Source organism: Anser cygnoides, chromosome 5 (assembly GCF_040182565.1).
Source record: "Anser cygnoides isolate HZ-2024a breed goose chromosome 5, Taihu_goose_T2T_genome, whole genome shotgun sequence".
Taxonomy (NCBI): domain Eukaryota; kingdom Metazoa; phylum Chordata; class Aves; order Anseriformes; family Anatidae; genus Anser; species Anser cygnoides.
In genome coordinates, this window is record NC_089877.1 from 11,520,326 (window position 1) to 11,533,687 (window position 13,362).

A 13,362-nucleotide genomic window follows, 5' to 3' on the forward strand; every position below is an offset into this window, starting at 1 on the left:
TCGCTAGTAGAACTACTATGTAAATCCCATTTTTGAAACTCCTTTTCTGTAACAACACTGAGATTAAAGGTACCAGAGGTTGCTTTTTGTTGCAGTTAAATCTACAAGTAATTAGCACATAAATGCTGTTTTAGATGAGACAATTAATTGCCTTTTACCACAGAACAGATGGTTCACCAACATTAACCTAACGAAGTGTTCACAGACCCTTTCGTACAAACCAGGTTCAGTCACTTCTAAAACACAGCTTCCTACCTGGAACTTGACCACAGTACTTAGCTGAAGCGCCTTGCCTAAGGCAGAGGTTGACTGCATAGCGTAGGAGCACAGCCTAAGGAAAATCCCCAAAATCCCAAGCAAAAATCACTCTATCTTTCCATTCATCATGTTCAAAACCCAAACCAGAAGGGGAAAACATGGAAAACAAAAAGAAAAACACCAAACCACGTAACATAGAGATTAGTTAACTTCTACACTGTAAAAGCCATTGATCAAAGGTGACATCGAGATCAACACAGCCTGCAGCTTCATAGGCATTTCCATTCTGGGGCCTCATTCAGTTCCCAGGGAGTTACTACGCCAGTCCTGAAGATTTCACAGGACTTCCCACAGGCAAAATCACACCCTCTGACAGCGTCACACAGTGAGGAAATTGTTGAGGGATTTCACTCCTTTGTTTCTGCGTTTATCCCTCAGCATGGAAGAGAAATCACGCTAAGGCTTCTTACAGAAATCAGACCTTGGGCATTTTGTCACTATCTACCAAATAGGGAGGCAGCCAATGGAAGTTGTATGAGACACAACATCTGTGACACTATCTCCTTAAACCCATTGCATGTAAGGCTACTGGCAGAAAGAGGAAAAAAAAAAAAAAGGCTCTACCTTGAAAATAATTGCAAGAGAAATAAATACTTTTATGTTGGTCTTAGCCCACAAGAAAACAGAATTGACAAAGAAGCTTAGGTACCTACTTTTGCAGTCATTTTTGCCAGGAGTTCTTGTAAATCCATGATTCCTTGCACCAGACTTAAAAAATCACTGCAGGTTGGGCATGCTCAAAAAAGGAAGTTGAAAAGAAAAGGAAAGGAAGAGAGAGAAAGACACAATAACCCATAAATAAATCAAGTCTGTCATGCAGCTAAAATGTCAAATGCTGGTTATCTGAATATTAAATTCAATCTGTTTACACAGAATTTTTGCCTTCTGGAAGTCAGCACATGCAAAAATGGCAAACCTGGAAATATTATTTTTAAAATAAAAAAATAATTCACATTAAAAAATCTAAAATTGATATAATAATAATAATAATAACTGCTACTTACTGCGATTCAGGTTAGGACACTGCATTATATATCCATTAGGTATAAAGACAACTTTCACATCTTGAATCACACCCTTTGTAAAAGAAGAGATAACTGGTAATACAGAACACAAACATTCACTTTGATCTGTACAAGCTATTGCACAAGTCATTTATTGAGCGGGTACCAAGAAGTACCCTCTTCAGTGGGTACCAGCTCAATCTTCTCATGAGGGGAATAACTGAAGATGGACAAAATATAACACCTCCCTATCTTCCTGCGCATTTGGATATTTATTTTCATAACATGCTTTTTTTGTTTGTTTGTGTTTTGCAATCAACATAAGCTGCTTAAATGTCTTAAAATGGGATGAAACCAGTGAAAAAAGCTGTGAAGTAATATCCATTATTCAAGCCCATGAGACGCGCACAAAACCACAGCAACACTGTTCAGTGATTTAGCTGGACAGGACTGTGAAATCTAGCATTATACGAAGAAAACTATATACTGCAAGAGGTAAGTAAGTGTCTGTACTTTGACTGTTTGGTTTGGTGTAGCCTGCTAGCTTTTATCTGAACAGGCAGTTCACGTAATCGCACCATCAGTTGGATTAAATCCTCTCTCTAACCCAGGCAGATGGAAAGATCCCCTGTGCAGAGCCGGCAGAAATCAGGCTGTAAGGTCAGAACCAGGTTGTGCAGGTCATGTGAGGCCCAGAGACCAAACCAAGCAGGATGTGAGAGAAGAAGGACCAAAAGGTCCAGTGCCAGCTGTGTCTTTCATTATTCCTGAGTTGCAAGGATGTCCCTGACGTGAGCAGCAGACAGAAGGGGCTGCCTGACATCCCTGCACACCTCGCTCCTGAGGAACCCTAGATTTGTCAGAAAATTGAAAGCCCAGAAAATGTTGGGGCTCACATTCACTCAGTGCAAAGCTCTTGCTCCATCTTTTACTGCGTAACATGCTTACTTTGTAACATCCACTAACTTTAATGATGTCATAGTCATTAATTAAGCCGGGCAAGGAAAACCAAGGGACTTCAAGTGTTGCTATTTGCATTTCCCTGACCGTTAATTAGCCAGAGTGACAAGGTTCCATCTCCTCCCAGACACAGAAAAATTTGATCAATTTCCTTTCAAATTAAAGATGGCAGCAGTTATTATCTAATTAAATTAGTGATCTGTAAGCCTATGTTTTAGTTTTCAGTTAAATTGCAATAAAGTAAATTTTGCAGACTGAGGACAGTCACTTGCTCAAAATGTTCATCTCAATCCATAAATAAAATATAGGCCTTAGATAGTGCTTGAAGCCTTGCAAATGCAGTAACGTTTCACATTTACATACTCACTTTCTAAAACAACAGAAGGTAATCAGCAGCACTGTTCCCTGCCTACTGTTTTATGATGAAATATTAACTGAAAATATTAAGACATAATCAGATCACACTGTCTTTTTTGCAGAAGTGTATACATTTATTAACATTTTCATCTATGAGAGCAATGAAACCACCATAATAATGAGAAGTAATACTGTCACTGGAAAAGAAACATTCTGAAAGCCATTTTATACACTTTCTGCTAGTAGTCATCAGTGAGAAATTAGAAGCCAAGGCACAAAAACATATTTCAATGCTTAAGTCTCTCTAGTGAAAAGCTTAAACAAGAATAAACAAGTTTACAGTGTTTCACTGTACCATATCACACAGCTAACGAGACATCACCCAGAGAGAAGTGATGTTTTCCTCTTTTTCTTTTTTTTCTCCTTAAGTGCACATGGAACTTCAATTATGTTTATTGCATCAGAGCCCCACTGCTCTACTGTTATTTGGATAGATTTGCATTTAAATACAAATAAAAGGGGAGGGGGCAGGAAACCTTTTTTGCTAAAACTTTTAAGTTGTCTTCTGTGAGCTTTAGCAGTTCCAACACTAAAACCTGAAGAGGAAACAACTTTTATTTTTCTTCCCCCTTTTTCTGGCTACATGAAACGTTACTGTGGGAAACTGTATAAACTTCAATTCACCAGTATAGGTGTCTTCTATGTCCATAAACCCTCTGAAACAAACAGAATTAATATGGTCAAATATAGAGGTGAACTTCATAGAGCCCAGATTTCACTGATGTATTTTATTAATAGAAAGACTTCATTATAGACAAATGTTTATTACGGCCACAATTATTGCAACACATATGAACCAACTTGGACTATTCCTCCTTAAATCTATCCTCATTAAATCTAGTTGCTGAGAGCTTTCTACAGCCACAGACAGAAGGGGAATCAGCACGCACATTTCCCTGAGGGCAAGCCCAGCGCTCTGGTCCAGTTTGGCACAGGGCAGAGTTCTTTAGTCCACATTGTATGACAGACATGAAACCTTGGCCTTGACAGGGAGATGTCAGTGGTCAAAATCTTGTTTTATTTTTGTTTGCTTTCTTTTCTTTTCCCAAACGGACATCACCATTTATCTTACCCATTTAAGCATTTGGCTAATTACAACCAAAGCTTCAGGATGCACTAGCTTGAAGATCCTTCATCTGTGCACCAGCTCTAAGACTAAATTCAGGCCTGCAGCAGTAAGTACCAAGCCCATCCCATGAGGATGTACAAATACAAAAGCCCTCTTTATCGCATTTCTCAGGTTTCTCTTAAGTAGAGGGCTTCTCTGACTTTCTGTGAAAAGGCCCATGTATTCCACAACCTCTCCATTTTTGCATTTTGATTTCCTCCACCACCTGTCATCCTCTTTAAAGCCTGCTTCTGCCCCAAAGGTGGTGTGTGCCGTGTAGTTGTGTCAGTTGCATTGGCCAGAGCTGGTAAATGGCTCTTCAAAGATGCACCAGCAGATGTTCCCAAAGCCTGTGTCTGGGCCATGCTACACCAACCCCACCAGACCGCCATCACATCAGCGTTATGCTCCTCTACACAGGGCAGATGTGCCCCATGCCAGGCAGTTGAACAGTTGCCCTTGGCACTGCATTTACTTCACCTTAGTCTGTATGACTCCTAGACCAAATGGCCACAGAGGCCCAAAATGTACACCTGATGCTGTGCAATGAGAATGTCAACCACCAGCCGTACAGTCCCCAGATGGAGCAGCAGGGCTGTAAGATTAACAGAGCCTTCTAGAGCAGGTATGAGTATTACCATCTTTTGACACAAATCACCTAGACAGCAATGCACTGACATTTCTGCAGCAGATTGTTGGAGGGAGCCTCAGGGGAAAGGGTTCTCCTCAACAATACAACGGATTTTGCAAATTCTGATACCAACAGTCATCGGATCCATCCTAGACTGAGCGTCCCATGGCTATCTGGTATCACCATCTTCCTCCTTTCATTTGCATTTACTTTTGTTTCCCAATCTAATTAGAACAGTATTCTTCAGCACTAAAAGACAGCTTGCTTTTGGGTCACACAAAACTTCTGATATATTGAAGAATTATCGTTTAAATTTGACATAAGAATATGGCCCAGAAAGGGCCCTGATAATATTTATTTATGGAGCGGAGGAAGGACAGGCACAACAATTAACTAACTAGCTGCCATTAAAATAAGAATATTTTTGGAACAGCGAAGATGATGTTCAGAACAATATCCACTGCTTTTTTATACATACTTTATCATGAATCTAACATACATACAAAAATGCTAATTCTTTTTTAATGCTCTTATTTCCCTGCAGATCTCTGTTTACATTAAGGAAAACAGATCTATTTATTTATATGCTAAAATGGTGAAACAAATTGCTTTAAAAGAGAACGGGCGATCCTGCTGAGCATGTAAATATATGGAAAGAGATGTGTACTCTTTACAAACTGCCCAAATCGCAAGTTTTTGTAGTGTGTAACATAAAAATGTAAGATTTCTGAAACACGCCTGCAGAATTAAAAAAATGCAACCAATTATATTTCTGCCCTGAAGAAAGTCAGTAAAATATTCAAGCATGCATAAAGCAAAGTAAGGCACTTGTCGGCTTTCATTACGATCAATAAAATCTGTCAGCTCATTAGCATATCATTAGCTACCCTGCTGTTCCCAAAGTGTTAATGCGTAGAAATATTAATTTACCAACATATAATATCCCAGAGTTCTGAGGCACTAACTGCCTGCATAAAATAAGAATTTAAGATGGGCGAATCCAATACAACTTCTTTCTTTCCTATGTCGCTATAAACATATGTTTACCATCTGTGGAATTATGGGAAGCAGCTGAGGTAAAAAAACAACAGCTGTAGAATAAAATAATACTATCAATTTCACTTCACAGTGACAGCTCAGCTGCCAGAAGATGAAATGAACTCTGGGTTCACAGCAACTCTTGGACCATAGTTTGAGTCAAAAGAAAAGTTAAATCTAACTTCTTTTTCTTAATTAAAATTGTTAGTTACTGCAACAATCCTACCCTAATTTATTTTAGCATAAAATATTTTCCCTAGCTTGTTAAAAATTAGGGACTTTGAGGTGAGGTCCTCAGAAAACCAGCAAGTTGCAGAAGCATCTTACAAACTGACTGCTTCAAAGGGAAACTGAGTGGGTGGTAAATCACCTTGGCAACAAATCCATGCCAATATCAAGGATACACACATTGGCTTATCACTACACTATAGGCTCTTTTATTGATATGAACACCATGGGGCTTGTTAACCAAAATCTTAAGAACTATCGGCAGCTTTTCTGTAAATTACTTATAAAGCTGAAGCGTTAATTTTTATAGGGCAGGGGTGGGGTTTTTTTGTTGGTTGGTTCTGCAATTCAGCTTCAACCATAACATCATGTAGACTCACCAGAGGGCAAAACTAATGGAAGAAAACACAGGTGAGGACTCCTGAAGTCTTAGGTCATTTCTCTTTTCTTTGCAATTTTTAATTCTCATGCCCGTACCGGCCTATTCGATAATGGTATCTTGGGGAGCCTCATTAATGGCAAAAAAGACAGGCTTTCCTACTAGAAGGTAGGAGCAACCCGTGTCCTGCCAGCAAGTCAGCCTTTCAAATAGCGTGGGCTATTTGGAAGGAACAGAAGCTCCCAAGGACAAAGCAGCTTATCAGCAAAACCCAATGACCCATTATCAACTCACTGCTGAGAAATACAGTGACATCCTTATCTGAGGGAAACATAGAGAAATGAACTTTTTGGAAAGTACACCGGACTCCAGAAACAGAAAATCTACTGTTTTACAGCAAGGCACACACGCTTCTTACAACAGCTAGCATATGCCAAAGCCTGAAGGACCACAGGCTAGAAGACCTCCTCTACTCTGAAAGGCAATGCTGACAGATGCAACAAGAAAAAGCCACCTGAGGCAAACAGCATCAGGGCGTGGGTATTATGCAAACAAAATCAAGGAGTGCCTGGCCTCCAAGAGCAGTCAAGGACTACTGTTCAGCCAGAAGACTGTGGCTCAGCTGTTGCTTTGGCAAGTTTTCAAGTTGAAAGCCAAGAATCGACTCCAATGCTGTCTCATTACATCCACAGGAGTGGCAAGGAGGGGCACAGCAGTTGGTTGAAACCCAAAGTAAGGAACCCAAACAAAAACCTGAATATTGGGCACTACAGTCAGTAACTACAGTATTCTACCTTGCAAGACCAGATTCTTTTCTCTAACTGTTGCACGTGCCTCAAAACCCAGGCCCATGGTTTACGCTGGAATTCATACAAATCAGACTTCAGGAGTGTAAGACAACTAATCAGGAGTATTTGGCCACCTACTTACTGATTTCCTTCATGGGCTATTTCATATCTGCTTACCTTAAAGAAACCGTGCTTCCTGTTTCTCTGTCCAAGCCATAAATTGCTTTCAGGTGTCAAATTTGTTTCTGGGGGATCAGTGATACGTTCATAAATCCTGTAGAGGAAATATAGTGCCGTTACTCGAATCATATTTTGCCTCTTAAAAGTTGCTAGTCCAAGCCATTTATCAAGAAAAGATGCAAAGTAGAACAAAACAAAAACACCTTTGTTAAACACTTCATGTTTATCATCGATATTTTTGAAGGCATATTATAACTTCAAAAGCAACAATGAAACAGGAAAACAAAAACTGTTCAAATCACTTGATGTGTTAAAACACAAAGACTGAACAAAGTTGCAATTTCTCTTCTCCAACTGTGCAGCATTAAGCTGAAGAAGCACAATGCCAGAACCCACCCTGCTAGGGAAAACAATACAATGGAGAATCATCCTATCTTCAGAGCCTCCTTCAAATTCAACTACCAGTCATGAGGAAAAAAAAAAAAAAACAGTCACAAATGAGATACAACCAGAGAAACAACACCATGGGATTTTCATACTGTTCAGAATCTTGAATAGACTCCACAAAGACAGTTTATTCCACCTCCTACTCCCACAGCCTTTTTGGCTCTGCATCTCTTATCAGTCCCTGTTGCCTGGACCTTTCACTTTATGCACTTCTTCCCTCTTGGCTTCTGCTGAATTCATTTGGCCTGGGTGTTCCACATGTGTACTTCCACCCCTGCACATCCAGCTTGCCCATGTCACTGGCATAGGTCTGGTACAGAGCAGGACCTCTTTGTCTGTGTTCAGTACCTAGTCTTACAGAGATATTTTATCAGTTGTTTTTCAAGGATCTACAAATAATAGCAATAATAAATAACAAATAACATCAGGTCCATAAGCAAGCTTTATATACTGCATAAACTTGCACGTGAATGCGGTAATATCCACCAGAAATTTCTAAAATTAATTCATGATAAACAGCTGTAACATTTCTTTTTTTAAATTCAAGAACTAAATATCTGTAGTTGTTAAAAGGTTTTGCTTTTTTTTAATTGCTTATTTTTAAGAAAGCAGTAATGAAGTTTACATAATACCTTATTCAGGAACTCAGGCTACTATAATGACGATATCATCATTTTAGATTATGAAAAATTCAAGACCAAAGTAGTCACGGACCGTGGATTCTCATATTGCCATCTTCCACAGGTGAGAGTCATGAACCTACTGCTCCATAACAAAACCAGCACTTTTAATAAGGAATACTGAGAAGATGATGAAATATGTTTCCATTACTGTCCAGCTCAAAGGGATTACATGTTGCTCTTTAATCACACCAGCATGACAGCCAATAGAAAAGACTCTTAACATGCCAAGTCCTGTGAAGTATTTATGTGCTTAGAGTGGGGATTTTTTTCCTCCTCCTTTAAAGCTTTAAAATGAACATGAAAAATGAACACCAAGAAAAAATGCAAGTCATTCAACACAACTCATCGCACAGTTATCTTCCCATTTACACTCAAAGCATTTCTAACTTAGGCCCACCTTGCATAATCATCAATGTTTGTATTTTAAGTTGCCGTGCCATTGGAAAACTTACAGATGTGCAGAGGCCTGAAATGGCCTCCAAGTATTAAGAACTTCAAGAAAGTTCTTACAGAGTTAACTACAAAGAGTCATATATCCCACTCATTTTTGCTAATGCAGAAAAGAAGGTCATCAGTTGCCAAAACTAAATGGAAGCAATCTTAAAAACAAAAAACCAAAACACCACTTATTGTTTCCTTAAAAAAAACACCACCACCATAAACAGTTAAGTAAAAATTCCAGTTTTAAAATGTCAGCAAAGTAGTCAAAAGACTTCTAATAGTTATCATTTTATTGTTCAAATTTATTATAATCAGCCCTAATTCATCACTTTCCATCAGCATGATACATTCAAAGCTCCTGGAAATTTCTTCCTCTGCTAGTTAATTACTTACTATCTATAAAAATGACCACGCTGAGCTGTTTTACCTGTTAAAACAGCAAAAACAAGATGGCATTCTCTTAAACCACGTTTTGAGAATTATAGGAATTTCACATGCAGTATCTCTATCAATATTTTAAAGTGTAAGCAGAACCTTTTTGCCACACCTCATGCAAAATTAAAGATCTACTCAAATGCAAAACTGCTGTAAAATGCTGAACAAGGAACAAAGAATCAAGGTGCTCAAGAAAGCCAATCAATGAATTACACTACCATGTTAGGAATTTCTCTTCAGATATGTAGCACATCTTCAATCGTGACTTAGATTAATAATGTCCTCACTGAAAAACACCTGATCTAAACAAATAAATAAATGCATGACTAGTCAGTATTCCATCAAGAACTCCACTTCTGGCAAAACCCCAATGCTTAAAAAAAAGGAACAAAACAGGTTCAACAATACTACTTATTGAAGAATATTTTAGTTACCCCAAGTTAAAGGTTATAAAGGAACTCTACAATACCTGCCTGCAGTTATGTATGTATCTTCTCCATGAATCTGCCCAATAAGTAACAGGTTTAGGATGCAAGCAAAGTAGATCAGTACTTACCTTTCTACATAAGAGGATGTTTGGATCATACTACTGGGTTCATGAACAATGTGAACTTTATTACTGTATGATGTTAAACATCAGCAAAAAGGCCCCAGTAAGCAGGCACACAGCCTATTGCTATCACTGTAATACTCTCTATAGTCTTGGCAAATGAAAAGGTCAAAAAGTGAACGTGAATTCATAACAGTGAATAAAAAACCATAGCAGACTACCAAAAACATGGCTCACGATATACTACTTCACTAATGAATTAAAAATGAAGAAAAAAATAATAATAATTAAAAAAACTGCAACTCCTGACAAAAAGGTAGAGTGATTAAGAAATAATAATAATAAATAAATCCATGGGACTTTCCCAGCAAGGCTAGAAGCAGCTACTCAAATGCAAAACTGCCACAGATGAGAAAAACTGGAACCAAACAAAAGCAGCTTTTCGATCAGTATGAGCCAAGAAACACGTCAAGTTTACTAATTCACAATCACTGGATGTCATAAAGGTAAAAATAAATGTTTTTAAACATCAGTGAACAATGCAGCACCAGCTCCAGGCATTGGCAACTGAGACCAACGGGGTTCATAGGTGTGCAGCTGAAGCCAAACCAGGAGCTGGGCACGTCTCCTGGCTGCCAGGATCTTGTTTAAAATCACAGGAACAGAAGTGGTGCACCATTCCTAAAGCAGGTTCTTGAGAAGGGGAGAGACTACGTGGGTACTGAAGACCCCTGTCCACAGGAAAAGATTAAGGTGTTACTTGTGTAAGTTGTGGGGAACAGGGTATCACCCAGACATTTAGATTATCCATGGACAAACACCACTTAGAAATCTATCATGAGCTAGTGATCATTCAGGTTATTTTCAGGCGGTTTCTACACTGTGAAAAACCTATGGAGCACAAACATTTTGTAATCTATCTCAAAGCATAATGACAGAAGTTACTACCTAAAGATCAAATTCTATTTCAATTATTGTTTGTTAAATGGGAAAAAAAGACTTTTCTCCACTCCCCTTTCCTGCATTGATTTTTTTTGTGCAAGAAGAAAGTGTTTTTCAGGCTGAACAGAAATAAATGGATTTTTTGTTTTGTGTTTTTCTTTTGTTTGTCTGTTTTTACAGCTCCATTAAGCTTTCACCTCATTCTCATTTCCTTACTTGATTTTCTGGGCAGAGGAGCATCACTATTGGTCAGTTTGGCCGATACTTTGTATTTGGCATAAAAGTAGCTGAACTGTACCTACTACACTTCCAGTTTATTAAGTACTGGTCTAGAGCTCCTGGGATATCTGTTTCCAATACACTTGGCTTTGATACTCACATGGAGAAATATGCAATACACTTCACAAAAACAGTTTTTTTTAGTTAAAAAAAATCCAGGGAACCATGGTCTCTAAAATTACTACACACTGAACAGACCCTCCAGCATCAGGAGACCCAGGTCTCTAGGTTAATAGAAGCTCTAGACTTTCAGATTTATGACTACTGCTTTCACTTTCCAAGAGTGAGTTTGCTTTGTCCCTACTTTATGCCAATGTATTTCAAAGGAGCTAAACCATAGACACAGAAGAATACAACTGTAAACAATTCCTTTCTTGAAATACTCATGCTCAGTATATATTTACTAACTGCTGACCCTCTTAGCTAAACATAATAAGAAAAAAAACTAATTGACAAAGACCCATGATATCTTTGTGGTCTTCTGTTATTGTTGTTTTCTGTTTGTTTTGCTTTTTTGTTTGTTTGTTTAATTTATATCTCTACACTATCTGCAGTTTGATTTATGAAGTACTCTTACGGAATCCTCAGAAACACGTTTTTCAAAGACGCGTTCCTAAGAGCCATCTGTGACATAAAGATTACAGTAATACAGAAAGAATATCTGGAAAAGAATCAGTGGGTTCCTGAAGGGAAGCATATCTAAAATATCTGCATGTAAATAAATACACAGACACAAACCTTTCGCTGCATATAGGAAGACCCTCTAAAACTCAAGCAAGGAGACAGTTACCTTCCATTCAATTTAAAATTAAAATTCTTATCTTTGCAATGTTCCATTAGAATAGGGGAATTCTGTTACCCTCATTCTACATGTGTGCAGACAGATAGACAGAAAGACCAACTGATTAACCAAGATCACAAAGACTGAGTCAGAGAGGGACACTGCCCAAGATCTAGGACATTAGACGGAGCATCTCACACACTAGGCCATGTTTCTTCTGGGGAGAAAAAAAGAAAAAAAAAAAAAAAGACAGTTTTCTCATGTATTAAAGTAGGTTTCTTACGTGCAACTTTAACAAGTGAAAGTTCACACTTGGGTGAGTATGTCCACTTTTGAGGTAGAGTAGCTCCACTTTATACATATAATATTTGCCATGCCAGAAGCATTTTAGAAATAGCTGAAATATTTAGTGGAACAAGAAAATAAACTTTGCGTCTGTTTGCATTAGAATGCATAAATCAGCATAGGCTGATCAAGAAACGCAACTGCTGAACATAAAATAGATTCTAATTCCAACATTTGCTTGCGAACTAGCTTCGCAAATCATGGAATTTCCAACTTCTTTCAGGTCTAAAGTATGAGTAGGTTGCTCAAATACAAATATGCATTATCCAATTTGTAGGCTAGATTCAAGCCCAAGAGATGTCTTCTATCAGGGGTATCGTTAAGAAACTAATAGTTGCAGTCTAATGTTGCTGTGACTGAGGCATGGCAAGAACCTCATTTCCCAGCCTCTGGTCTCTACTAATCAAAGAACAAGCTTATATGTTTGATTTACTCACATAAAGCTATCAATATTTATGTAGCATCCAGGTGTTGAATTCATCACACCCCATTTTAGATGCTGCAGAAGTTTACACCTGCAGTGGAGCTCGTTCTCTAGACTCACTTTCGTTAATGAAGAGACATAACTGTTTCTAGGGTATGATTCATCTTACTGTACATTAATCAGCCTCTGCAAGCCCCTGCGACTGCACAGGAGCACATTCTGACATCAGGGTGAGTCACTGAAGCACATTTTTGCAATTCAGAACTTCATCCTCAACAAAACTGACATTCCCTCACCCTATATAGATCTAACTGTATCCTCAGATCCTTTAAATAACCCAGAGGGTAGGGGTAAGTCACACACAACAACTCACTGTTATAGCACTCTAAACTTTCTCAATTTAATAAACAGAAATAAATTGGGAGATGGGGAGGTTCCCCCATGTTTTGCACTAGTTTTTTTCCTCCAGAGGTTATTCACAGCGATGCGGACCACCTTGATCCTTGCTATGATCTCCAGCCGAGGCTGCAAAAATTCCATACATCTGACAGCGCAAGCATCATACCTCCTAACACAGTCCATTGCATGAAATAACCAGCCACTTCTAAAACTTTGTCCAACATGTTTCCTGGATCCCAGCTGCATGGAGAAACTGATGATACATCAGTACCTAGCTTTAACAGACAACACTGGCGTTAGTCTAAGTCTTGAAAAGAAATATGAGGATATCAGATATTTTCATTTCATTTTCTATATATTTCCCAGTGAAAATGTGTCAACACCAACATGACTTTTTTTAATAGTGTTTACAGACAGGATGCACTATTTGACAAGTATTCAGCTCTAGAGCAACTTTAACTAAATTATTCATTCACTTTCCAGCATTGTATTTCAGAAAAATAATTTTCCTGAGGGAAATTTTGATTTTTCGTGCTCTCTCTTCTGTCATAAGACAGGATTTCAAAACACTTAACAGGGAAAAGC

General features: G+C 38.4%; 1 protein-coding gene across 10 annotated transcripts in view; it reads right to left on the bottom strand.

Moving 5' to 3' along the window:
• Positions 1-13,362, bottom strand: part of NELL1 (neural EGFL like 1) — a 298,939-nt gene that overhangs the window by 234,039 nt on the left and 51,538 nt on the right. For all 10 annotated transcript variants that reach the window (XR_010831634.1, XR_010831632.1, XR_010831633.1 and 7 more), the window contains exons 5-7: positions 7,049-7,145; positions 1,323-1,395; positions 972-1,054 (exon numbers count right to left, since the gene is read on the bottom strand). Coding sequence is in view for 7 of the 10 variants with exons in the window: in XM_013177634.3 (XP_013033088.3) it covers positions 972-1,054; positions 1,323-1,395; positions 7,049-7,145 (253 nt within the window). In the remaining 3 variants the exon portion in view is untranslated. The remainder of the gene's footprint in view (positions 1-971; positions 1,055-1,322; positions 1,396-7,048; positions 7,146-13,362) is intronic.